Raw genomic sequence first — 26,128 nt, forward strand, 5'->3', positions numbered from 1 at the left:
CGCTCCAGTGCGTGCATCCACCCATCCACCCTCTCGGCGCTCGGCTCCCTCGGCAGCTCCAGCCCTCCCCGTCCCCCGCCATTTCAGACCGGGACGGAAAGGAACGCAGAGCGGCCGCCGCGGCGGGGCGGGCAAGGGAGGTGCCAGCGTGCTCCCGCGGCAGCGCCAGGCAGGTACCGCCTGCCCCATACCCCACCGAACCGGGACTGAATCGCCGTGTTTGCTTTCTTCTCCTTCTTTTCCTTTCAGAGATGGGGTGGGAAGGGAGCGGTGCTGCTTTCCGGAGCCGGACACCCTCCGACTCCGCGTTCCCCTCCGACCCGCGTCCCCCTCCTTTCTCCCGGCGTCGCCCCGCAGAGGAGCCGGAACGCCGGCTAACTGGGTGGGGGCCTCCACCGGCCGCTTGTCCCGCTGCCGCCCGCGGGGTTGAGCCCTGCCCCGCTTCCCCTCCGCCGGCATCCTCCAGAGCAGCCTCCGCCTGCCCCTCCGCCGTCCTTCCCCGCGGCGCGGGCGGTGGCTCGGCGGCCGCGGGAGGGGGCGGCGGGACAGGTGGCCAACGCCCTCCGGGAGCCCGGCGGCTCCTGCCGAGTGACCCCCACCCTGCCCTTTCCTCATAGATCCATTCAGTTTATTCCTTCCACCCTGCCCTTTTCCCCAGCCTTCCAGCCCCTGTGCGCGGGGCCGAGGCGCCGGGCCGCGCCGGAAAGTTTGGTCGGCCTGGCCGCGTCGCTGGGTGCGGGGAGCCGGGGCGGGGCGGGCAGCGGCACCCCGAGCCCCGCGGGAGGTTGGGGGAATCCCGCCGCTGGGCCACCCCGGGAAAACAAATCCACCGGAACCCTAAACAGCTGTGGCGGAGAAGCCGCCAGATGAAGCCGTGCTCGGTCCGCGCCTGTCCCATCAGAGCCGCCCGGCCGCGGGAGGCGGGTTCCCCGGTTGTGGTGAACCTGGCCCGGCTGCCATACGGATCCGGGAGGTCTCCACGGTTACCCGGGAAAGCGGCGGCGAACAGCATCTTTGCCCCGCGAGAAATACTCTCTGACCTCTTCCAAGGTTTAGTGTACCCTGGGTCTTTTATCTCTGTAGTCGGTGCCTTTCAGCCTAGTCCCCACGCTATGTTTCTTATGTATAATTTTGTTTGAGAAACGGCATGCCCTCACAGCTTTTTGTCTTGTCTTTCAGGGAGGGAGTTGCTTTCCGGTAATAGTAAAGGAACGTGAAACTGAATGAGAACGCACCAACGGCATCCTCATTAGCCGGAGCCCGACTCTGCTTAATGTTGGTTTCTTTGTCATCAGGTCTGCTAAAAAATGACAGAATATAAACTTGTTGTCGTTGGAGCTGGTGGTGTAGGCAAGAGCGCCTTGACAATACAGCTAATTCAGAATCACTTTGTGGATGAATATGACCCTACAATAGAGGTAAACAATATCAGCTTGCACTCATTTTGTGAAAAGAGGTTAACAGTTAAAATGCTGGTTCAGTACTTTTGGACAGTTACCACGAAAACATAGAACAAGGCTTTATAATAAAAAACACTCAAAGGTAATGATCAGCATCAGACCAGCACTGGAGAGGAAATTGTGCTTCTTCATTTGGTTATGGAACTATTATGTTCAATTAAAGTATGGTGTTAATTGCTGTGTTTTGTTGCACAGTTTGGATGCATGATTTTAGGATCTCTGTGGCAAAGTTTTTGACAAATTCACGTGAAAATGCTTGGTGAAACTCTTTATGGCTTTGTATGCAACCTCTTAAATGAGAAAATTTGTAGTTCTGAAATGTATGCATCAGGCTTTCGCAGCCTCTATCATTAGGATCTGTTTCACACAGTGAAAATGTGTCCTGGAATGTTATGGTGAATGAAGCAGAATTTGGAGCCTGGTTTTATTTGTTTATTTATTTATTTATTTTAAAACCACCAGTGCTTGCTTCTGTACCTAGAAAAGACATGTTATAACTACTGTAGTGGATGCTTTAAAATACATGGCGCAGTTCCTCAAAATCTGAAATTGTATTTAAGCTTTAAAAGTTGTAATATTTTAAAGGTATTTAATGAGCAGGCAAGTTCTGCCTTTTAAAGGTAAGGAAAATACTAGTGTTGCCTGAAGTCTCCTGTGGATTGTTGGATTTAATAACTTCAGACCATGTAAAAGTAGAAATGACACTGTAAGTTATACAAGAATTTTATGTTCCCAGCACTGAAGCTCTGTAGCTTATGACTTCATTTATATGTTTATACAGTGAGGCACTTCCCAAGCTCACTTGAAGAAATTACAAGGATTTAAATCTTGGCTTAAAATGGTGACTTGGAAAATGGCTCTGTAGTCATTTTCAGGTACGCACAAGCAAGAGGAGCCAGTGGCCTGAGGTGGTAGGATGTCTTACTCCAGTGAAGTACAAGCCTCTGTGCTCCAGAGACGTGTTGGCTTGCGTTTACATTAATGTGATGCTGTGTTGTGTTGTCCCTCTGTTGCATGGCCAAGTAGCCTCATATATGCTTGTAGAAGGTTAGACCTATTGAGAGAGTAGGGGTGTGTGGCTTGCCACTAGGAGGGCAGCTCTTGCAAGTAGAAAGATGTGAAGTCGTAATGACAGTCACCCAAAACACGCTCGACAAACAGAAAACACAAAACTCAAGGGAGGAAGAAGCAAAATGGGCTTTTACTTTTTCCTGCAAAAGGAACTTTGGAGGATTTGGTCTTTAATACTTGTCATAGTCATCTGGGTTTCTTTGAGGTTGGAGGTGTATTTATGCATTAGAAAAAGTACTGTGGAGGTTCTGTGTTTTGAGTTGTCATATGAAGCCAGAACTGTGTAAACAAGGAGTGCAAAACCTTAAATGTCAGAATTCCTAAATCACTTGAGGAATTTTGATAATCAACAAGCTTAATATTTTGAGGAATGCCCAATACATTTTAATGCAGACTTATAAGGTGAAAATGCAGTTCCTCATAGAAAGAACCCAAAATCCCAGAACTGTGTCTTTTACTCTGTAGTGTGCAGGATGACTGTAACACTGCGGTGTGGTCCAGAATCAGAAACCTTTAACCTAATGGGTTTTACCAGCATCCACAACTTGTTGCATGCAAAAGTATTAATCTTGTGCAACTCCTACAAGTTCTTGTCTGAGTACTAGTTAACGTTTTTGTCTTCTAAGTTCTGAGACCTTGAGGATGGAGGCTTTATCTTCCTACTTATGTGGTAAATCTCCTTGTGTGCAGTCGCAGTGCTATGATCTGGTAGGTAAGCTTGTAGGGAAGAAATAATTCAGTTGTTGTAAGAGTGATCTGTGATTTGGAGTGGCAAACGTTGCAGAGTGGGCTTATGAATTGGGCTTAAATGCTCAAATGCTTGCTTGAGCAGGATCCTGTTCAGCTGAAAAAGAGTTGGTTGATTGTGCTTCCTGTATAGATGTGGTTGGGGTGGTAGGGGCTGATCGAAGAACAATAGCTGTAGAGCAGCTTTTATGCAGTATGAGGAAATAAGGCTAAAGTTGCTTTTACTGGTAAATAACAGTTAAGACAGTTCAGTAGTTTCTCACTTACTACTGTTTCTTTCATTGCTATACAGCTGTTGCCAAAACACTTATTTTCCCTGGCAGATAAAAAATAAAGCTAAATATTTTGGAATAGATGGAGAAGATAGTTCAGTGTTTGTTATATATAATGGATCTCACAACTACACAGTTACTGAATAATTTTAAGTCTTTCCTGTGGTTAACCAAATAAAACTCAACACTTCTAAAATTCTCATGTTGTGAAGACATGATGCAGTTAGAGAGGGAAAAATATAGTTGTTGTTTGAGCATAGCAGATGATGGGGGCAGGGGGAGAAATTAAAATCAGTGTATATTTGGGTGGCTACTGTTAGTCAAATGTATAAGCTTGATATGTGTTTCAAGATTTCATATCTTACTTGAGGTAGGTGTCTAAGCATAGATTTACAGCCGTGTAATTTTTTAAGTGTTTTGTTTAACTGTGTGTACATTATGCTTGTGAATCTGTGTTTCTAATACACAGAACAGTTGGACTAGTGCCCTCTACTGGATGAGGCCTGTTAAATCTTATCACAAGCAATCACAAATAAATTTTGAATTTTTTATTATTATTATTTTTTACAGCTTCATCATGTTTTAGTGCTAAATATATGTAATATTTTAAATATTCTAGAGAAAGAACAGCTTTGCTAGTTGCCTGGCAGAGGGTTTTCAATTGGATTAGCAAAATCCCATGGCTGATTTAGGAATACTGATATTTAAGTCTGTGTTCTTAAATGACCTATGCACTTGCGAAACTTCCACCAGTATTTAGTAATAGCTTATTCTTAGTAGCTGTGATATTTTAACATAAAATCACTGGTAAAGTGGATTTTTACAAAATAATGACTACTGGCTTAGGTAGGATTTATTAAGCAGTGGGACATGTTTTAGATAAATTCCATATGTAGCATATAGCTGAGACTTCTATTGCATTTTCTTATCAGTGCTTGGGAATAGATGGAATAATCGCTCCTTTACTGTAATTCATGCTGGTTTTTAAGGCTTCTGAAAGGCCAATAAAAGCAGGTTAAATGATTAATGAAATCAAAACATTTTTATATAGTTATGCTGAGTCAGTATACTGGGGAAAAACTGCAAATTCGTATTTGGAGTCAAGTACTGCTTCTGTATTAATGCTCTAGTTTGCATTTTGGTTTTACTTAATAGCCTTATACTGGATACCTCCTCATTGCTTCTTCATGGCATTTATCACTGCAAATGTCCCAATGTGCAGTAAAGCTACTGGATTTTTATAAATTTTGAAATCTATAGATTAGAAGGCTGGTGAGGATTTTTGTTGTTGGAAGGGAGTCTGGTCATTTGAGTTCTGCAATGATGTCTTGAAGCAAAAGTGCCACAAGTACTAGAGCAGTGTCACTTTGTTACGACCTACATTCTGTTTTGCAGGACTTAGAAGTTTTACAGTATGGTAACACTTAAATAAACAAATTTTATCTTGGCTATGTTTACACTGGTTGCTTGCTATAATGGGGTTGGCAGTCCCAGTAGCCTGAGGTTTTAATGTGATGCTTCAGTTTTCTTTCCTACAGTGACAAATATGATCTCAGGTTTGATGTTTTTTAGGGGGAACAAGAGGGGGACACAAAAAAGCAAAGTGTTTATTATTTTAGTAGCTTGGAGGGAAGTAATAAGCTTGAGTTTTCTCTTCCATGTCTTGTCTTTTCCTTCCGCCTCAAATCCCCTTTCTAGTTAGTGACAAAATTTTCTCACCAGAAGTCGGCAAAATGGCCATTATCACAAAGTGCTCCTTCTTTTTGTACCTGTGCTGTGCTTTATGCTGGTACATCTTTGCTGCTGCTGCTAACATTCTAGGCATGCTAAAACTAACAGTTCTTAAAAGTGATTTTCTTCTCTAAAAGATTATTTTCTTTGAAAATTACTTAAAGCTTTTGTTTAGAGCTCAGTTGAGGGGTGTTTCTTTTCCTTTGAAGTGCTAAGATGTAAAGGAATAATACAGGCTTTTCAAGAACTGTTTTTCATATTTTTAAACTAGCAGTCAAATTGCAAGAGGAGAGAAGGAAAAGTCTGTAAATACGCTGAGTATGGTGATAGAAGCTAATACTTCACTGTGAACTGTGGTAAAGGTAACATAGGACATGGGGGATCTACTGTTGAATTTAAGTGAATAGGAAACAAAACGTGTCTTTTGTGGGTTTTGTTGTTTTTTTTTTTTTCTTGTTAAGCAATGAGAATATTAACCTTATTTTCAAACACATTGGAACTTGTTTGTCTCATCTATATCAATATTTAAACGTGGCTTACAGGTTTCTGAAGTTACCTACTTCTTGAACACTGAATTTGCACTTCTGTGAAATAAATATATCCAAAAATCATGTTGGAAGTAAACTTTTATCTTTAAGGTAAACGGTTAATATTGTTTTACCTGGTACTGTTAAATATCGTCCAGGCTGAAGATAAATGTGTGATTATAGAGTTTGTTTAGTTTAAGATACTGATTCTATACAATTGTCTTCTGCTTGCTTTTTAGTGTGAGCAACAGGAAAGAGAGCCCTTTGTAAAAATACAAATATATAGAAAGCACACAGGAGTAGGTGTACTGTGCCTTAAAATAGGTACAAAGGAAGGTCATTCTAAATATGTCTTGAAGTTGGCTAGAATTGCAACTTTAATTCTTTAATTTTCTTTACAGTAGCTTAGATTCACTTCTGTATAGTGTTAAAAAGAACAGCAGCAATATTGTGTTAATATCCAGCTAAGGGATCTGAAAGGTAATACCAAGATTTTGTCTTTATACCTTTTATTTGTTGTAAGTACTCTTTACTGAGAATAATTTACAGTACTATTTGATGACCTGTTTTCAAAGCTGTTGACATGTTTTTATTTCGACTATATAGATGTTTATAGAAGTTATTGGGGAAAATAATGGTTATGTTCCTATCACTAAAACTATGTACTCATAGCAGCCTAGAACCAAAAAGAGCTGTAAATAGACATTAAGATCTAGTTGCTTGGTGCTTTGTACAGATTTTAGCCACTTGGATCAGTTACCTGAAAGCTCTGAATTGATAGTATTGGAATAATTTGTTTCAGTATCTCTGAAGCAACCTGTCTGGGCTTTTATACAACTCTGTTTGTTGGTCTGTTGTGGCTAAAGAACTTGAACTTCAAATGTATCAACTCAACTTTGGTAACTTAATAACAAATATGACTGTATGCATCTACTTAGGCGCACAAAACTGATTTCCTATCCCAAACAGTGAAGGCTTTTTATACTCCATTTCCCTTTTAGTTGCATAGATTTTTGGAGTTGTCTTACTTGTGTATTCTTTCTGGTTTATTACTTTGGACATTGTTGCGGCACAATGCTTTTGTAGCCATCCGTAGAATGAAAGTCAAGTTTTACTTAAGAAAAAAGAATTGGCAAATTGAGTAAGCCTAAATAAAGTCAATCCTTTTAAAATCAGGATTACTGTTTTCTTTAGTTTTTCTTTTCTCTTAACAGAGACAAAGGGGAGGTGCTTTTGATCTGGATCCAAATTGTACTTTTTATCCTTCTGTGCAAAATAAGAACACTGCCCTTTTTCTGTGTGTATGCACATGAACTATTACTCACTAAAGAACTGGAATACAGAAAGATCATGGCTTTCAGTGGTCTTCCCACTTCTGGATTTTACGGTATACGTGTAAATTTGGGTCACTATTTTCCTGCTCTCATTTGACCGTCTGTAAAGTTGGATTCTAATTCTTATGTGTTTGAGTTACAGGTGTTTGAAATTTTACTTGTTTGTGTTTAACCAAGCTGTATGTGTTTTTCTTTTCTTAGGATTCCTACCGGAAGCAAGTAGTAATTGATGGAGAAACTTGTCTCTTGGATATTCTTGATACAGCAGGTCAAGAAGAATACAGTGCAATGAGGGACCAATATATGAGAACAGGGGAAGGCTTCTTGTGTGTATTTGCTATAAACAATACAAAGTCTTTTGAAGATATTCACCATTATAGGTGTGTATATTGAAAGTTAATCAAATAACTCTTGTATTAAGTGGACAGGTTGCTTGCTCTTCCACCGGATAATAGAATGGTTTCTTATGACATGGTGTCTAAGGGGAAACTTGCAAATTAGCGAATTATTTGTGGATTTGTAAGTCTGGAATTTTGGGTAATCTGAAAATCTGCTGCCTCGTTTTCAAGTTAAGCAGAAAAAACATCTGAAAGTTATTCTAGTATAAACTAATGTGACTTAGTGTTTCTGCCTATTCATAGTGAAGACTTATCTAAAGTCTGCCCATTCCACAGATAAAATTATGTGCTCTGATGGCAAAACTGATCCAATTGAAATTGTACAGACAATAATGTCAGTTGCTAGCTTTTGTTCTGGGAGTGGAGTGGAAATACTGTCGGAATGTTAAAGATTAACATGTGTGAGCCCCGATGCCTAAGAAGAGCAGACACACACAAAATCAGGGCTCCAGGATGACTGCTAAAACCAACCTGTTATTAGTTTCTTCACACTTTTATCTTAATAATTAGTTAAAAATTTCAACTCATGCTTTCATTGTCAGCTACATTAATGTAAAAAAAGAAGCAGTTTCTGGTGTTTACTGTACCAGCTCATTTATAATTCAGTAGCTTACTATTATACTGAATTCTCCTTGGGTAATGCAAGATAATGCAAATCCCACCGATGTTTGTCGAGTTTGGCAGCATCCATTTAAGATCAGTTCCAAACACATAATGCTAAGCTATTCATAGTTAGGCATTTATAATGCTGTCAGATCCATGTCACCTTATGGTGGAGGAGTGTTCTGCTATCATCATTACCCACAAATCTAACATCTACTTATAAGCCAAAGTTACACATTTTTGTTACAAATAGAAGTTACAGTTCCACATTTAAGGTGGGATACCATGGTAATTCAGGGTAATCAAAGTCAGCAGATGCAACTGCCCTGGTGGCGTAGTTTCATTTTCTCCTGTATGCCAGCAAGTCAGCTCATTTGATTGCACAGTGTGATGATGTTAAACAGGTAAAAGCCTACTTACAAAAATAGTTTATTGCTGGCTTATCTCCCTGGAACAGCTGTGAGATCAGGGGAGTACTGTTGCAAAGAGAGGGGCAAAACTGCTGCGTATTAACCCACAGAGAGATGAGTGTTATGAATGTGGGCACCTTCTTTGAGGGCTGCTTCTTTTTTATATTTAAATTGAGCTAGTCAGCTTTTGTATAAATTTCATTATATATAAAATTTTCTAACTGAATGTATTGGTACTGGTGATATTAAAAAAACAACCCCCAAAAAAACAAACACCCCCCCGCCAAAAAAAAAAAACAACCCACAACAAAACCAACCAAAAAAAACAAAACATGTAAGAGCACAGTAGGGGCGACAAATTAGAAAGATGTCTGTTGCTCTCAGAAAAACTATAACCTTGTCTTCATTATCTCACCGGATTATTACCGATGATTTCCCTCTGGTTGTAGAGGAAGAAGGGAAAAAATAAGGTAGCTGCTAATGTAAAAGGAAGGAGCACAGAGGTTTTCATGTGGAATTTTCATTTTTTAAAGTCAGTTGCTGTTTTGCATAAGAAGTCCTTCCCAGTTAATTTCAAGAATGTTGTGAGTCGAATGCTGGAGTTTCTACTGTGCATTCACACACCTGTGGATAGCCTTTCAGACTGAAGCTGAAGGCTTATGAATAAATAACCAAAACCAGCGATTATATTAATTAAGGAACATACTGCTAGATTATTTGGGAAGGCAAAAGTAATAAAATGAACGATTGTTGAGATTTTTGGCAAGTACATCTAACTAGTGTTTCAAGATGTTTTCTAACCAATGGTTGAAAGGGCTTTCTTGCCAAATCTCTCTTTGTACAAAACCAGGCTGGTGGTCTTCAAAGTTTACAAACTCTGCATTTAGACAGGGATTTTTTAATGTTATTTTTAATAATAAAACAACAACAACAAAAAAGACACACCATCCCCCCCCCACCCCCCCAACCAAAACTGAGACAACGGACATAGCGCTTTGATAAGTGTTTCATGCTGGCAAATGAATTGAGTATTCAGAGTACTGACTATGAGAGGTAACAGTAAGATTTATGTCAGAGCATCTTAGGCTTGTTCTGGCACTAGCTGTTTATAAAATGTACAGAAATTTGCAAAATAGTGTTTTTTTTTAAATAAGGTGATAAACTTGAGAGTGACAGGATTGGTCAGTTTATTTTTTGATGGCTTCTAATAATGTATGTGTAGGAAACTAACATAACGAGTGATGATGGAGTCTTTCATTGTTTTAAAATTGTTAAATACACTTATACCTGTTAAATGCAGTCTTTTTTTTTTTTTCTTTTTAGGGAACAAATAAAGAGAGTTAAAGACTCTGAAGATGTCCCAATGGTGCTAGTAGGAAACAAATGTGATTTGCCTTCCAGAACAGTAGATACAAAACAAGCTCAGGATTTAGCAAGAAGTTATGGAATTCCTTTCATTGAAACATCAGCAAAAACAAGACAGGTAAAGCTCAAAACTTACCAGAAACAAATGCAGAACTCTCATCTGAATTATTTATTTATAATTATTCTAGGCATTGACGATCGCTTTGTCATACCAATAGATATATTTCTCCAGAATAGAAATTCCTGTGTTGTGTCTTCTTTCTGTGAACTCACTGACAACTGGTACTTGTTTATTAATGAGTGATTTGCTTCAGCTGCGCAAACTTGAAGCATGAGACCTGGCCTGCCACTACTCTCCACTGTCAGACAGTTGCAGTTTTCTTAATGTTCTGATAGGTTTTAATAGAATGAAAAACAGTTGTACTGAGAGGTGAAATGCTGGTTTTTCCTCAGCAAGAGGATTAAGCAGACAAACAGCAAATTAGTTTATTTTGGTTTTAGTCTTTTCATTAATAACAAAAGGAATTTTTCTTTGAGGCATTGATTCAGTGTTAATGGGACATGCTTGATATCCCTTTTTATAACTAAGCAATTGACCATAAGTCTTTTTTGAAATGACTGGATTAATTGCTTGTGTAAACTAATACTAAGACTTTAGAGCTCCCTATTGGTTTATTGCACGCAGCCGGTACAGGTGAAAGAGGCAGCTGTTAGGGTCCTTTCAGTGCTTCTTTCTAGGTTTAGGTGCAAATCTCTGCATTCAGGAGAAGACAAGTTCTACAGATGAAACTGGTTCTGTACTTCTGAAAGACAGTGTTCTTTTTGAAAAATGCTGGTTGTGGGTTTTCTTCTAAGAGTAAAGACTTACTATTAGTACAAATTAGATCAGGCCTGAATAGCTGAATAACTTGTACTCTCCACAGTCAAATATTATGTGCAAATTATAAATCACAAATTAGTTGTAGCGGGAGGTGGCAAATAAGAGCAGAACACTGCAATTTGAGTAACAGGGCAGTGTAACTGCTAAATAGATTCAGATGCATCACTTGGCAAAATTTCCTCATATCCAAAAATAACTTGTCCTATATATAAGAAATGATATTTTATTAGTGAAAATTTGCTACACCTGCTCAAATTTCTGACAAGTTGAAACATGGACTAATAGGTAGAATTTTACAGAGGAATCAAAGGAATGCTAGCTTTTGGGAATAGAGAAAATCTCTTAGGTAGGATTAAGAAAACTAACTGCACAGCTTTAATGGCTGAGAATAAATTAGGCCACAAGAGTGTTCCAAAGAATGTAGCATATAAGTGGACTGAATAAATACAGTGTTCTTGTTTGGAAGGTCCTGTATTTGATATTTCCTGTATTGGAAGGTGGCTATCATTGAGATGTTAGGATAAAAAACGAGGAACTCTGAAATTACATTTGAGGTTTGAATCATAGAATAGTTTGGGTTTGAAGGGACCTTCAAAGCTCACCTAGTCCCAACACCCCTGCAGTGAGCAGGGACATCTTCAACTAGATCAGGTTGCCTGGAACCACATCCAGCCTGTCCTTGGAATGTCTCCAGGGATGGTGCATCCACCACCTCTCTGGGCAACCACTTCCAGTATTTTACCACCCTCACTGTAAAAAGTTCTGTACTTAAATCTAGATTTCACTCTCTTCAGCCCGTTTCACGGAGCATTAGATTTTGTTGGGGAAACATTCCCTTTGCATAGCCATTTTTTAATAAAAGTTTGATGCGATGATGTATTTTCAAAGATTTTTTTTCTCCCCAGCTCCCTTACAGTTTACTCTGACAAGCAGCCCCACCATGCCTAACCATTACTAAATCAACATGCTTAATCACCACTTCAGTTTTATAATCTTTATTTACACAAAGTAGTATCTGCTTTTTTATCTTTCAGACTTTTAAGAGATCTGCTTAAGGAGGTTTGTACTTGTTTCAGAGTATAATAGATCAGTCATATATGAGCTGTCTATAATTTGACTACTTTTATCTGAGACTTTTCTGTTGGCACCTCAGGAAATACAGTGTTACAGAAAGAATCTGACTTTTGGCTTTTGTTTTTCAAAGTTGAGCTTTATACACTTTACATTTAAGGAGTCCCTAAAAGTGTCTCATGGACTTGAAAATAAAGATGCCGAATACGCTCTTTTGAGAATGCTGGCTTCTAAAAGTTAGAACCACTAGGTATGGTTGCTGATTCTTTTCATGCCGCTGTTCATAATGTGTTATGAAACTGCTTCATAAGATGCTGGATTATTAAAATATTTTTGAGAAGACAAAAGTGAATTGGAAGAAGAACCTGATCTTTAATTACAGCAAGATCACCTGTATTTGTATGTGTGCTTGTGTATACATAAGCATTTACATTTTATGATCTTTAAGTCACACTGTCATAAAAAGATTGTGCATGTATATACACCTTCTTCCAAAGTAACCTTTTGAAGTAGGGGATTCAAACCATTTTGTGAGCTCTATGTGGCCAATAGACTATATTTCTACTGGTCAGAATTCAGTCCTTGGCTAAAAATAAATAAATAAAAATATTTGGTCCTCTCTGGTTACATTCAGAACTTCCAGGTATGAGCAGATGTACCTTGTGGTTTGGTAACTTCTGGAGTCTGTAGGTCTGACATGAATATTTAGAAGTAGGAACCTACTTATCCTTTCTTGTATGTACCTCCTACCACACTGAAACAGCAGCACCAATGCCATGTTGAAGGAGCCCCCACCATCCTTGCATTAGCCCTTCCTCAAGCCCCACTTCTGCTGGAGCTCAGATTGAATCAGAAGGTTTTCTGGGGAAGGAAATGGAAGACAAAAATAGAAAGTTGTTGCTCTTGATTGCAAAGACACTTTTATTAAATGCAAGGCATGTGCATAACTTAAACTCGTTCTTTTCATCAATGACACTTATTCTTTCATGGTACTTATGCAGAAGGATGTGATTTCTTGAAGTTTATTTTGGTAGCTGTTTTTGCTTTTTTCTGTTTAACATAAGCTTTAAATTAAAATTCTCCCCTATCCTCATGAGCATATGGCTCCCAGTATTATCAATAGTATCAATGAAAGATGAGAGGCAAACCTGATTTATCCCTGCCAAGGCTTCATCCTGTATTCCTTACTGCCTTCCATTTGCCTGCAAGTTACACAAGGACAAGCTCTAAGGCTGTATCCCAAATGTGGTTTGACTGTAGAATTTTGACTGTCCTGCTAGAACTGAATTCAAAGGCAAAGCAGATAAATAGGCATTATTGTAAGCATTGTAAAGGATACCCCAAAGCATTAGGTCTCGTTGAGAATATATACTTAAACAGACTTTAAAGTGTTTAATGAAGTTGACCTAAATAATGGGGATGCTGTTAAATAAGCATTACAGTTATTTCAGCTGTCTGATGTACAGTAGGTTAGGCCCCAAATTTGCGATGAAAGTAAGTTGAGAACCCATGCCTGGTTTGAAGTAATCAGTGCAGTATTTACAGAACAGCATTCCTACATCTCATTGAGATTCATGAATAACTGATATCTTAAGACAGTTTGCTTGAACCACCCTGCCAAGTTTTTAGAGATTGGTTGTATCTGTTTAATGATATTATTCTGTGTTTTACTCCAGGCAATTTTTAATGCGGGTCATGTGTGCAAGTTCCACTTTAAAACTTCGTTTTCAATTACTTAAAATTTTGTCAGTCTTCACAACATGAGTTGAGTTTTTCCGTGTTGCTAGTTTGTTGTAAGGTAAAACGTTTCCAAAAAATCTTAGTCCTTCCCAAGAACAAGGGCCCAAGAAAAAAAAAATTACTCCAGGATGCTCAGGAAACACGTCTGTTACATACCTGATATAAAGCTAAATAGGTGCAGCAAAAAGAGGATACATGCGCACAATGAGTTAAATTGAAGTAGGACAGCTGTAATTCTGGTACTTCTTACCTTTGGAGAGATTGACTTTAATAGTGATTTTGCGCAGTATTTAATATGAATTTACTGCTGTCCTACTGCTGTATTTAACTGCTGTCAGATGACACGATCAGCTTAACACCCCCTCACTCTCCATATTAATGGAGGTTTTGCATGTGGCTGAGTTCTAGTAACTGTTTTCAAACAGTCCTTTTAAGTATTAGATCTGTTTTAGAAACAGCAAAAAATTACCCTTAACCTATAAGCTAAATGTTGCCTGAGCTAGTAGATTTTTGCAGGTTTGTATTCTCCAGTACTGACTAAGCTGACTCTACCATTAAAAAGTTTTATGTTGGGAGTGCTTTTATGGAAGTGAATAGAAATTTTTTTGCTAACCCTAAAAGCTAAATGAATAGCTTTTTACTTTATTTGTCTAACAATTGGTTTTAAGAGACCAACTCCAACAAAGTGTGTAAAGGTGGACACAGAACACTTTTGAGATGTTAAAGCTAACTTTTCATTAGTTTCCTTTAAACACTATTTACAGGAGCAGAACATGTGAAAATTCCTGTTTGCGTTTGCAATAGTCTTTCTTTGCACATAGTCATATTTTAAATCAAATGTTTGGCTGTCTCCTAGGAGTTAAAAGCATCTTGAAAACATTGCCTCAAGGTCATGGGTTCTTGGGGCTGTTTAGATTTTGAAATTTTTAGTATCTGCCAAAGGGTATTTTTGCTTCCAGTTCTGACAGCTAATAGATCTGGTTAATTGTATATTAGAGATATGGTCCATACTAATTTAAGGAAAAAATACTGAAGAATTTTAAAAGAAATTGGTATTTAAATTACTTCTTAAGTTTGTAAGATTGGTACCTGGCTCTTTAAAATGTCACCCTAGGCTAATGACATTAGCAAATGTGTCTCTGTACAGATTTTCTTTCAGAATACCTTATTTCATAAGGGGATCCATAAGGCTATTCTTGGTGGTGGCAGTGGTAGCAATTTCTTTTCTGTGTCTCTCCCTCTCTCTGCATTGCTAAAGCAAACTACATTTCAATGGTGATGGGAAAGCTGGCAACAAACATTGATGGAAGAATTATTATCTAATTATTTATGTGAAAGCTCTGTAATCAAATTATGTATTTCTACTGCAAAACAGTAGATTTACAAAAATGTTGATTCGTGTACAGCCTGTGCTTTGGCACATAGCACCTTATCAGTGTCTACTGTTTCCTCCTTCCAGGAAAACATGAAAATAATGAGCTTTACTTGGATTTTGCTGGGGTTTTTAAATAGTTTTTTTCACATTTTGCAAACTCTCAGACCTGTAATGTAAGACTGATTGTCTTGTCCATACTTCACTACATCCTAACAGGACACATCATTCATAACAAAGAAATACAGTCCAAGAAATAAATCTAATTAATCTTGAAATTCAAGTGGCTGTAGTTCAGAAGAGCAGATAAGCAGCAGCATTCTTAAGAATGAGTCTTCAACATGATAACCTATGGCACAGTTCATGCAAAATGACCCAACAACTGTGGCAGTAAATGTTACCTATTACTGTTAGGTGCATAAGATAAAGACGGGTTGGAAAGATAAAGTATGGAAAATCTGCCAAACAAAAGCCCAGATTGTGCATTGGGTGGTAATAAAGTTTGGGGGCTTAAATGATTGTACTGTTTTCTACAGTCATCAGTCTGTTCTGGTTTTATTTTCAAATAATGAGTTTGTATTAAATTAACAGCCCTGTTGATCTGGCTGAGGAGACAATAAGCTTGACAGTAAGGCAGATTTCCTCTCTCCTTTAAAAACTGCAGCTAAATGTATTGTATCTTGTTAGAAGAACATCCCCCCAGATTTGTCTAAATTTTTAAGTTAATACAAATATAGTCAATTTAAAATAAAATAATTTAAAGCTGGTTCTGTACCTCTTCTCTTTGCTTAAACTTCAGTCTTCGTATTTTTTTGAATGCTTATGGATCATCATATACAGGTGGCCTAAGCGCAGAGCTGCAGAAAGGTAATGTGTGAGACCAGAGAAGGAAAACACATAGCTCTCTGTCATACATGGAGTACTTGAGCTCTCCTCATCCAGAGAAAAAATGTGAGCAGGAGAACTTCACAGGCTGTTTGCACTTAGTTCTTATTATGGTACCCTCTTGGTTGCCTGAGGTGAGCCCAGAAAGAACAGATTAGGTGTTCCTTGAATGTTGATGTGACCCAGGCTCTTAAATGTGATAATAACTATTGCTTTTTCTGCATGGAAGAATAACATCCATAGTTATAAGAAGAATTAGTTTTGAAAGTTACCCTGAAATAGAATATACTTTAGGTACTTCTTAAAAGCACTTTGCCATAACGCAAATATCCTTTTTCCTAAGTTTAATAACATAAACAGCTTTAAAAACAATATTGCCTAAAATTTAGTATTCTCAGATTTTATTTCTTTGTAACCTCTTAGGAAATTGCCTGGTTAGACTTCTTTTATACTGTTAGTTTCTTCACAGATTTTTTTGCAAAGAAAGTACACCCTGCATAAAGAACAGAACATAAATGAGCTTACTTTCTTTGCCTGCCCAAACAGTAATAGGTTCTCACTTTTGCCTACGAAGTGAAAATAGGTGGTTAACTGTGTGTGTTTATAAGTAACCCCCAGTTAACAATCTAACAGGGTTTTGTGCTGCTAAATACATCCATGCCCACAAAAATGTGTGAAAAGATTTCAGTGCAGTGGAATTATGCAATGGAAGAACATAATCCTCACTCTTTTTTGTCCAAGTGTTACCTTGCACAAAAAATAGGAGGGCTTGAAGCATAGATATTCACAGAAATTGGTAATCAGGAAATTCTTTGAGTGTTTCTCTTTTGCTTGCATTAAAAAAAATTATCAAGCAGCAAATGTGCAAGCCCACCATTTTAAATGTTTAAATGGGATCCATATACTTCTTTCAAGTAAAGCTCATAATTTCAGTGTTTTTGTGTTTTTTCTTCCTCTGTGCCATGGGTGTCCCAGTATCTCATGATTGTTAATGAAGCAGTTTTTAAGGAGTTGTGTTTTACAATGCAGAGAGTGGAGGATGCTTTTTATACATTGGTACGAGAGATTCGGCAGTACAGAATGAAAAAAGTCAGCAAAGAAGAAAAGACTCCAGGGTGCGTGAAAATTAAAAAATGCCTTATAATGTAACAGGGTAAGTTTTGTAATGTAACAGGGTAGGTTTTACAAATCACTTGCCAAATAAAAATGATCAACGGTGTCTTGCAAATCAGACATTTTATGGTTAATCAATTACATAAATTAAGATCTAAAGCCAATCAGATTTCAGTATTGTAGTCCTGAATAATATTCCTAGCAAACACCCAAGTACAGATTTGCTTTGTTTCATGGGGTTTTGATAAATAGATGAAGAAGTCTTTACTGCATATTAAGTTCTCCATCTGTGAAACAGAGACCAAGTTTTGATTGTGAAGAGGTTTAATGTTTCATTATAGATATATTGCAGAGACTGTTGAAGTGAATATTGATTGAATCTTCAAGTTGATGAACTGAGGGGAGAAGGTAATAATATTTACAGTCCTCAGATGCAGAAACAGGAGGTTCCTAATCCAGCACAGCAGTATTTGGCTAGCAGCTGGCATACAGGATTTCTTAATTCTCGGGCTCTTCCTTATGCCATGCTGTTTCTAAAAAAATTTACCATTTCCAGAAATACAGCAGCAAAGCAAAAGTGGATTAAAATCGGGAGGAAAAGGAGTAATGGAAAAAAAACAACAAAAAACCTAACAAAAAAGCACCAAAACCCCAAAATTCTCAAAAAATAATTTTTTATCCATATACTCCACTGTAAGAAAAAAGGGAGGAGAAGGAGAAAGTACAAGTTGTGATATGGAAGAAGTGCTACTCTTAAATCCCTTCCAGTGCCTTGTGAATAAACCATCAGAATAGCTCTTTGCATATATTATTGCCCCATTATTTCTTTGCCTCTTACTGTACCAGTGCAGTGAGTGGGTTGTTGCTTCTTATATACTTGTCCAGTAAGAGGATGATCTGGAATTTCCCATTCCCAGTAAAAGACAAAACATTTTCCAGGAGAGGGAGGAGAAATTTTGTTTCATATCGGTTTCTACTAGATCTGATCAGGCTTATATTCTCAGCTTTTAACTGATTAGAGAATTACTCCTCCAAAGTAATTCTTTAGATGTTTCCTTAAAAACATACAATTTGTGATACTTCTGTATCAAAGTTTCCTTTGCAGGAAACTGGAAGGTTTAGTTACCAGCCTCTCCAGCCTTGAGTCTAAATATCAGTAAGATTTATACCATCAAAATACCTTGTTTTATTCTTTCCTAGCTGGCAAAAAGACAACTAACAGCAGCTTGGCAAGATTACTTTTGATGAGAGCAATATGAATTAAATTGCTAAAGCCTGCCTGCTGAAAACCAACTTTGCCATTTCTTGCTGTCTTACTAATGTAGTCAAATCTCAAAATAGAATTTCTTTTTGTGTACTGAGACTTTAAAGATCCTGAATCTGTCTGCTTTTCCTCTTTGTGGACTTCCTTGGGAGAACAGGATGGTGGGAATTGTGGTTTTCATTTTTTTTTTTTTTCAGTGAAAGCATCTTTTCAGATTTTAAGGTTTGTTTTTTTTTTATTTTGATAGCTCAGTGAATATGTGCTTTCTTTCTATCAGATTCTTTTTCTTTCTGCCTGTGTCCAAGAGAAGTATGTTTTTGAGGTTTTGGGTGATTGTTGTTTTTTCCCCAAATGGGGGAAAATTTTTTTATCAACAGTGGGTATTGTTGGGGTTTGATTTGTTTTTTTTCTCCCTACCTTATTTAGAAAATAGTCTTGGATATGAAAGTGTAGAACTCCAAGAGCCTGCTCAGGGGAGGAAGCATTTGTTTTTATACTCAAGTGAATTCTAGGTAGTGTTGGTAGTATTTTCAGCAACTTTGTATTTAAGAGGCTGAGATGGAGAAAGCATACTCCAAAATTATTGTGGTATAGCTGTAGTTCTGTAGTGTTTCTAGTGGAATAAGAAATCTGGCATTTAAAACAGACTGGCTCGTATTACTTTCAGTAAGAAGTCGTTTTACTTTGGTCTGATGCATAGTAGATAGCTAAAGGGAACAGCACTTAATGATGTGTGTCTTTCAGCTGGGACTTTAGACTTCAAAAATACTCATTATAGCACTTTGCAATAATAGAAAGCATTTATTTTCCTTTCTTGCTCTGGATAATCAAATTGGATGGCTCACAGTGTTTTGCTGTCTCTTGGAATATTCACTTTATCCTCTTGCTGCTTACGGGATGCCTTCGTAGTTACATTAATCTTGTACAAGGTAACTGCAAACTTTGACTACCCAGATTACCATTAACTGCTGATGCTTTCCAAGAGATTCATTCCTTTGGCTGTTACACAGTAAAGAAGAAAGCCCAGAACATCTTCTGTTTGTAATTTCTAACTAGCTAGAAGAAACTCCTAAAAGTCAGTGTAAAATCTTCAAAAGATCTCTTTCTTGAAAGTGTTAAGGTTTTTACATAGAAATTTTACTATAACTAAAATACCTCTAGGGCATAAGTTAGACATCTAGATAATGTAATTCTGACAGAGCTGGGTTAATAGTAAAAAGTTTGAATTACTGAAGTTTTAGATTTGAACGTAAAAGTTTCTAGATTCTTTATTAAAACTCTAATGTTTTTTTCCATAGTACTAGAGGTATACAAATAATTTGCTCATGACTGATACCTGTCTATGTGTATATGTTTTGTATATTTAAAGAAAAATATAAAACTGACTCTTATCTACAATTTATAACTTGTTTAAGGGTCTATATATGTCTAGTGGAAGGTTTCCCTGGCCATGGCAGGGGTTGGAAGTAGATGATCTTTAAGGTCCCTTCCAAACCAGACCATTCTGTGATTCTGTTTCTGGGGCTGGGGTGTTAAGGAACTCCTAATTCCTAAATGAATTTAAGGTTTCTTATTGATAGCCGGGTTAATTGCCAAGTCTAATGCATGCTTGTAACCATGCAACCAGATACCCAGATTTCTATATGGTTATGGGACCATGTGGTGCTCCAAAGGAAAGTTGTAGCCAGGAGCAGGCTGTTTCTGTGGGAACAGTTCTGATACATCTGTTCCTGTTACCTTTTGTAGTTGCCCTTTGGAAAAACAAATGTCAGGAGCAAGCTCTGTCAATGCACCTTTATGGAGGCAGTGTGGTATAGTTCTAAGCGTGCACGGTGAATTTTGAGTTTCTAATCCTGAGCCTGGATTTAAAGCACCCATTCAGTACATCTTACACTTTCCAAAAGGCTTGCACACAATAACTACTGTTAGAGGGAGGAAGGTTAGCTGCATGCAGTCCCTTATTACTGAAAGAAGTAACTAGGAAGGTTCACCACCTTTGATCTTACAGTACTGATGCCTTTAGGGACCTTTTGTAAACACCATATCCACCACTTACATCTAACATATAATGGACAGACTTAAAAGTGAAAGATCTTACTTTATCTGGAGTTCTCCAGTTCTAATTCACAAGTATTCTAAATGTAGTTTTGAATGTCATGTTATATTCATGACCGGAATTTGTGAGGAATTATGGCAGGACCAAACTACTGAATACATAATTAATAATTTTAAAGGCTTGATCTTCAAAGGTGTAAATGCAAGGACAAAAGCTAGATCAATTCCCTCATAATTTGCAACACACTTTGTATTTAATAGATCATCACCTTACTGTGTGGAATAAAGATTTCAGCCTTAATTGTGAATTCCTGTATTTAAAGGCCTGTAATAGTCTCTGGATATTACTTCGTACAAGTTATTTTCTCTGTAGTGAGGGTTGCTCATTTGAAGACTGAAATGGCAATTTTTGTTTAGCATGTCTCATTCGAAGACGCCCCTGAAAGCCAACAACCGTCCTCATAATGAGAATTTTTCCAACATGTTAAAGACCAGTGTGAAATACTGAAAGGTAGTTTTGTAGGGAAATGTGAACAGTCTTGTAGAAGAATACTGTGCAGAGATTTTTCTTATTCTGTTCTTGTGATCTAATAATGCAACTTCTGTCTGTTGTGATTGATTCTTAATACTGTCCTTATAGCTGAGATTAGAACTGCAGGAGATGCACTTTGAATCATCACTACTTCTAGATCATTTCCCCACATGAGCATTGCTGAATATTCACTTGGTGCATTAATGCTGAAGTTATACACAAAATACACTAGCTGTCTGTAAAACTGTATCAAGCATTTCTAATTCTCTGAAGATTCATGAGGGACATGACCTTTTCCAGAACCGAGGCTACTCTTCCATTAGGCATGCTACGTCAATTTTATAGTGATCAATAATATTTTAAAATGTAGAAGAAACTATTCGCAAGTGGTTTTTGTATCTTGCAAGACCTTGCAAAAGTGCTATTAGTGTTGGGAGATGTTCGATCAAAGCTGTTTGCAGTCCATCAGTTATGTGTAAATGTTTTATGAACTTGAATGTGAAGGTTTTAAATAAATGGAGGTTATACTGGGAGCACTGCTTTAATAGCAAAACTACTTAATACCTCACTGTTTGGACTTTCCGTATTAAATTTCATCACCATTTGGAGTTTCACTGAAAGTAATGAATTAGGTGATTTTTGGCTTTTTGTTGTGCTTTTTCAGAGTTCTCTTTCAGTTTTTTATTGAAGTGGGCACACAGGGGTAAACAGAGTCTTAATTTTTGTTGGCAGCTTGAAGGTAATCTCTGTAGCTGACAAGAGGTGAGAAGCTGCCCGTCAGTTGTAGGGCTAAATTGCTAGACCCAGTTCCACAGTGATGCAGTTGTCTGCTGATTCATTAACATCATGCTACTATTTTTGATCTATCTAAAAGATAATACAAGGAGTAAGGCAGTGAAGAATCAAGATAATTTTTTATTTTAATGACTTCGTAACTGTCCATACTAAGAATATTAAATGTAAAGGTTAACTGACAATGTGGGTACTTGATTGGAATTTGGAACAGCCTGAAAGCTAAGCAATAAACTGGTTCATGTAAATAAGTTGTTACAAAGCATAACATGTAACATTGTACTTTGATAATGGTTCATATCAGGCTTTTAGATACACTGCTCTTTTTGACCAGACTTATTTTTGTCAGCTATAATTACTCCACGAAAAAGAAAAACTACTCAACTGGAAACATTAGCTTTTGTGGCTGTTAGATGTCTGTTGTGCCTGTTGGAGCCTTGGAGATTTTAAGTGACTGTACATGATATGCCACCATAGATAATGTGTTCTGCATGTATTCTAAGTTGAATAGAATGATTTATCAAATAATAATTTTCATTGGAACATTGGACTGATTTGACTGATTTGCATAAGTAATGATTTATAAAACTGTGCCTGAGAAATTACCTGAATATGGATACTAATCATAACTATGTCTTTGTTACTGAATTCTTGCTACAGATATTTGTATTTACTTTTTAAAGCTGCCTGTAGATTGTTAAGGCATAAACAAAGATAGATGATGCTTCACAACATTATTCTGTGGTAGTATGATTTAGATTATCTGTATGATTATACATACATATAATCTAAACACGTGGTACCTGTACTTTTTTAGTTTGAGGTGAGACAACATGTGCCCTCTGAGATGGCGTACACTAAATTCAGTTCCTTACCATAATAATAATGGAATTGGACCTATGTGGTGTCTGCGGTCAGCCCCCGAGCAGTACATCACCCATAGGGTGCTGTAAATCCAGGCTGGGGAACAGCTGAGAAAGAGGGCAGGCAGGTGTTGGCTGTTGCAGGCATCAACACAGTTCATTCAGGTTCTTGTTTCAGTGCTGCTCACAACTGGGGAGAGGAGCAGCCTGTGGCTAGGATTCATTGCTCAAATGATGGCAGCCCACTCCCCACCACTGCTCTCCTGCAGGTCCCTCTGCCCATGCGTAGCAATGCAGTCAGACTCCCCTTACGTGACAGGAGACAACTACAGTTGTCCTTCCACCAGATTGTGTTTCCCCCAGCATGTCCCTTCCCATGAAGCAGGAATGCGGGAGAGGACTGTTGCCCTGGCAATTTCTGTAACCCACAGTCTCCTCAAGGGAACATTAATGAAAGCCTCAGAAAGAAGACAGTGTAACCTCTCCTGGCCGGCAGCATAGTAGATTGAATGGTTCACCTCATCAGGTCAGGTGAAAACAGGCTTTACCTAAGCAGATACAGTGTCAGTCTGTTAATGTGATCTTAATGCGTGCATGTATGTGTCTTTTCAGGGTGTTGATGATGCCTTCTATACATTAGTTCGAGAAATCAGAAAACACAAAGAGAAGATGAGCAAAGATGGTAAAAAGAAGAAAAAGAAGACAAAGACAAAGTGTATAATTATGTAAATACAGTTTATCCTTATTCTTAAGAAGTACTTAAGTAATTTTTGTACATTACACTAAATTATTAGCATTTGGTTTAGCATTACTTTACTTTCTGCTTCATGATCCTGTTAGCTTTACCTGAATGCTTGTTTTAAATGACAGTGGAAACTTCATTCCTCTTAAAGTGCCAGTATTCTTTGACTGTTGGTTCTTGAACTAGCAATGCCTGTGAAACAAAAAAAAAAAACAAAAACAAAAAAAAACCACACAAAAACCTGAGAACTGTCTTGGGACTCTTCGGTGCATGCACAGTTGCTAACTTCTTATTTTTCTTACTGATTGTGAACTTCTGTTCTGTGTGCAAACCAAACAATGAAATGATGCTCTACACATTCTGACATCCCCTTTAGTTTTTTTGGCATTTAAATCTGGTTGGGAAAAAGGACTAGCTAGCAAAAGAGACTTTTCATTTCAGCCTTTTATTTTAGACTGACTGCAATATAGAGAGACCAGAAGCCTTTATAGTCTTCCTGTAGATTTTGCTTCTAGGCATCTAGTCTTGTAGCATTTCAGATCAACTTTAATGAATGTAAAGATAAAACTTTCACAAAAAAAAAAGTTTTTCACTGCAATTTGTCTCGGTCGCTCCGTAAATACTCTATTTTTTCTATAAAAAAAAGAAAAAATTAAAAAAAGACAACAATGCACATCTGGCAGTGGAAAAAGTAAAAGTTTGAATTAGGTTGATTTGATATTATTAATGCATTGCTTTAAGACTTTCACTAACTTTTTGTGTCTGAAGACCAAGGTGAAATCCTAGCTCTCCTGCATGACAAATCTGTAAGTAGCTTTGTTCAGTAGGTACAGGATTTCACCCTTAGCGTGTCTAGAAAATACTAGAAAGCCTTAACAGATAAGTTGATTCAAATTCTTAGGTTAATTCATACGTGGATTCAGAATTTACCATAAGAATTAAATCAGAATGAATCCTAAATTATATAGGGAAGTAAAACCATACCTCCCCCCCCCCCCCCCCCCAAGAATGGCACTGAATATTTTCAGATGCCCGTTTTGTGCAAAAATAGGGGAGGAATTTTAAATTCTGGTGACATCAAATGAGTGAATGAATGAGTTGAATTTAGCTGCTCATGCAAGTAATTTGGAAATCCACTATGCCATAAAAATGGTGTGGAATTTGCACAAACCGTCTGCATAAAACATGGTTTCCAGTGTCAGTGTTGTTTGTGTACTGTTTGTGAAGTACTTGTTTTGTTGCACAGAATAAATGGTTGGTGAGTGGCATTCCAGTGTCTAGACTATCATGAAGCTAGACCAAGATTTTAACATTGTCTCTCTCTGTGATTTAAGTTCTCTTGTGATCACTCCCCCCCTTTTCTTTCTCTGATTGGAATTAATGCAGAATTTTTGCAGAAGCTTTCAGTTTAGTCTAGGTATTCTGCACTGAAGTAACAGCCAGTAGTAATTCCAGTGTTGCCAGCTCCTGTTGTCATACTGTGTGTAAACGTTGCATTGTTTGGTTGGTTGTTAGGGCCTGGGTTCCTGAAGGTATGCTTCTTCATAGTATCTAACTCAGCTGCAGGGTGAAACTTGAAAATGTGATTCTGGTGTACCCAGAAAAGTGAAACACAAGACATTGAAGTAGGATAGTTCAGGACACTGGAAAGTTTGGAGCAGGGAAGAGCAGCATTGCCCTAACCTCGAAGTATACCTAAAGAATTCTGTGGAAATCTTACACAGTACAGTTTTCTTGTACCTGCGTAACTTGGACCATTTATAGGATGTCAAAGGTGCAATTGCATGAGGAAAGTAGTATTCTGCTTCTAAAATACCATCCCCCCACACCTCGAAAATCTTGTAGGTGGAGGGCTGCAAAACAGGCAGGACTGCTGCCTGTCTGGATTGCTGCAGCATGTCTGGATTGCTGCATGTTAATTTCAATGTGGCTGAGAAAAATAATCCCCTGCACCTCCCCATTCCCCATCCTCCACCAAACCCCAGGCTCCCTCTCCTCCTTTCAGCTTTGATGAGAAATATAGATTATTAAATATTCTGAAAAACAGTAACAGGAGAACCTAACATTATAACATAAGGACCAATAAGGAATGAGAAAAGATTCTTAATGTTGCAAAACATTTTATAGCTTCCAAGGTTAAAACATTACGGAGACAGTTAGTTACTTGCACATTTTAGACACTCTTGATTATATATGAAGAAAATAGCAAAAGTGGGTAGTATACCTTGAGTAAGGGGAAGTAATCTTAAGTTTACTTCAAGATTTTTGGTAACTGAGTCACACTGCATGTAAAATTAGGGCTGGTCTAAGATTCTTAGTTAACTAAAAACTGGAGAAATTTTAGCTGAAAAGTCTTAATCATCAAATGTGGATTTATATAGCTCTGATATAAAGCTATATATATAATAGTTTTGTGCTGGGTTTTTTTAGTAAATATGATCTGTAGCTACCAATCTAATTAAATCAGTACAAACCCTGTTTAGATTAGCCCTTATTTACTTCAAAAAATACACATCCTTGCCACTGTTGTGCAGTTTTGTCTTAATATTTTTGAGATTTGGTGAAGCATGTTGGATTGCAGCTTGCACAAGTCAATCTCATAATTATCCTGTCTTTCCCTATTTGAAATGCTTTCACAGAACATACCTGGGTGCTGTATGTTCTGATAGCAGCTACTAAACGAACATGTGAATTGCTTACCACGTTAATAGATTAAAATTGCCATGTGTCAGGGAGTAACACCTTCTTACAGTAGCTTTATGTAACTCTGGTAAACAACTTTCTCATCAGTTTTTCTCAAAACTGAAATGTCATTATTTTGATTAGTCTCATTGCCCTAAAATGTTTCCTAACTTAAAATTTCACCATATAGATTTCGTTACAGTAGCATGATCTCTGTAA

General features: G+C 37.7%; 2 protein-coding genes across 6 annotated transcripts in view; one reads left to right on the forward strand and one right to left on the reverse strand.

Annotated features, from left to right (window-relative positions):
* On the forward strand, positions 1 to 23,558 carry KRAS (KRAS proto-oncogene, GTPase). 5 transcript variants are annotated; one of them, XM_061472151.1, is made up of 7 exons: positions 1 to 173; positions 1,180 to 1,418; positions 7,344 to 7,522; positions 9,877 to 10,036; positions 16,896 to 17,011; position 19,659; positions 23,098 to 23,558. In XM_061472151.1, exons 2-7 carry the CDS (start codon positions 1,308 to 1,310, stop codon positions 23,212 to 23,214), a joined length of 684 nt encoding a protein of 227 aa, XP_061328135.1. In that variant the 5' UTR covers positions 1 to 173; positions 1,180 to 1,307; the 3' UTR covers positions 23,215 to 23,558. The 5 variants fall into 5 exon arrangements, with proteins under 5 accessions (XP_061328135.1, XP_061328133.1, XP_061328132.1 ...); XM_061472149.1 differs by lacking the exon at position 19,659 and having other exon boundaries at positions 2 to 173; positions 1,296 to 1,418; positions 16,896 to 17,019; positions 23,098 to 23,197; XM_061472148.1 differs by lacking the exon at position 19,659 and having other exon boundaries at positions 5 to 173; positions 1,184 to 1,418; positions 16,896 to 17,019; positions 23,098 to 23,197.
* Positions 23,204 to 26,128, reverse strand: part of ETFRF1 (electron transfer flavoprotein regulatory factor 1) — a 5,857-nt gene continuing 2,932 nt past the window's right edge. Inside the window, exon 4 of the mRNA XM_061472152.1 lies at positions 23,204 to 23,419. The gene's annotated coding sequence lies outside the window, so the exon portion shown is untranslated. The remainder of the gene's footprint in view (positions 23,420 to 26,128) is intronic.

The sequence above is a fragment of the Pezoporus flaviventris genome, unplaced genomic scaffold, assembly GCF_033815535.1.
Source record: "Pezoporus flaviventris isolate CSIRO_AGI_PZ_B2104156 unplaced genomic scaffold, CSIRO_AGI_Pfla_v1 ptg000070l, whole genome shotgun sequence".
Taxonomy (NCBI): domain Eukaryota; kingdom Metazoa; phylum Chordata; class Aves; order Psittaciformes; family Psittacidae; genus Pezoporus; species Pezoporus flaviventris.

Coding starts and splice junctions, on each gene's coding strand:
- KRAS (XM_061472151.1), top strand. CDS start 1,308: ATGACAGAATATAAACTTGTTGTCGTTGGAGCTGGTGGTGTAGGCAAG. Junction 1,419..7,343: donor AATATGACCCTACAATAGAG/GTAAACAATATC, acceptor TTCTTTTCTTAG/GATTCCTACCGGAAGCAAGT. Junction 7,523..9,876: donor GAAGATATTCACCATTATAG/GTGTGTATATTG, acceptor TTTTCTTTTTAG/GGAACAAATAAAGAGAGTTA.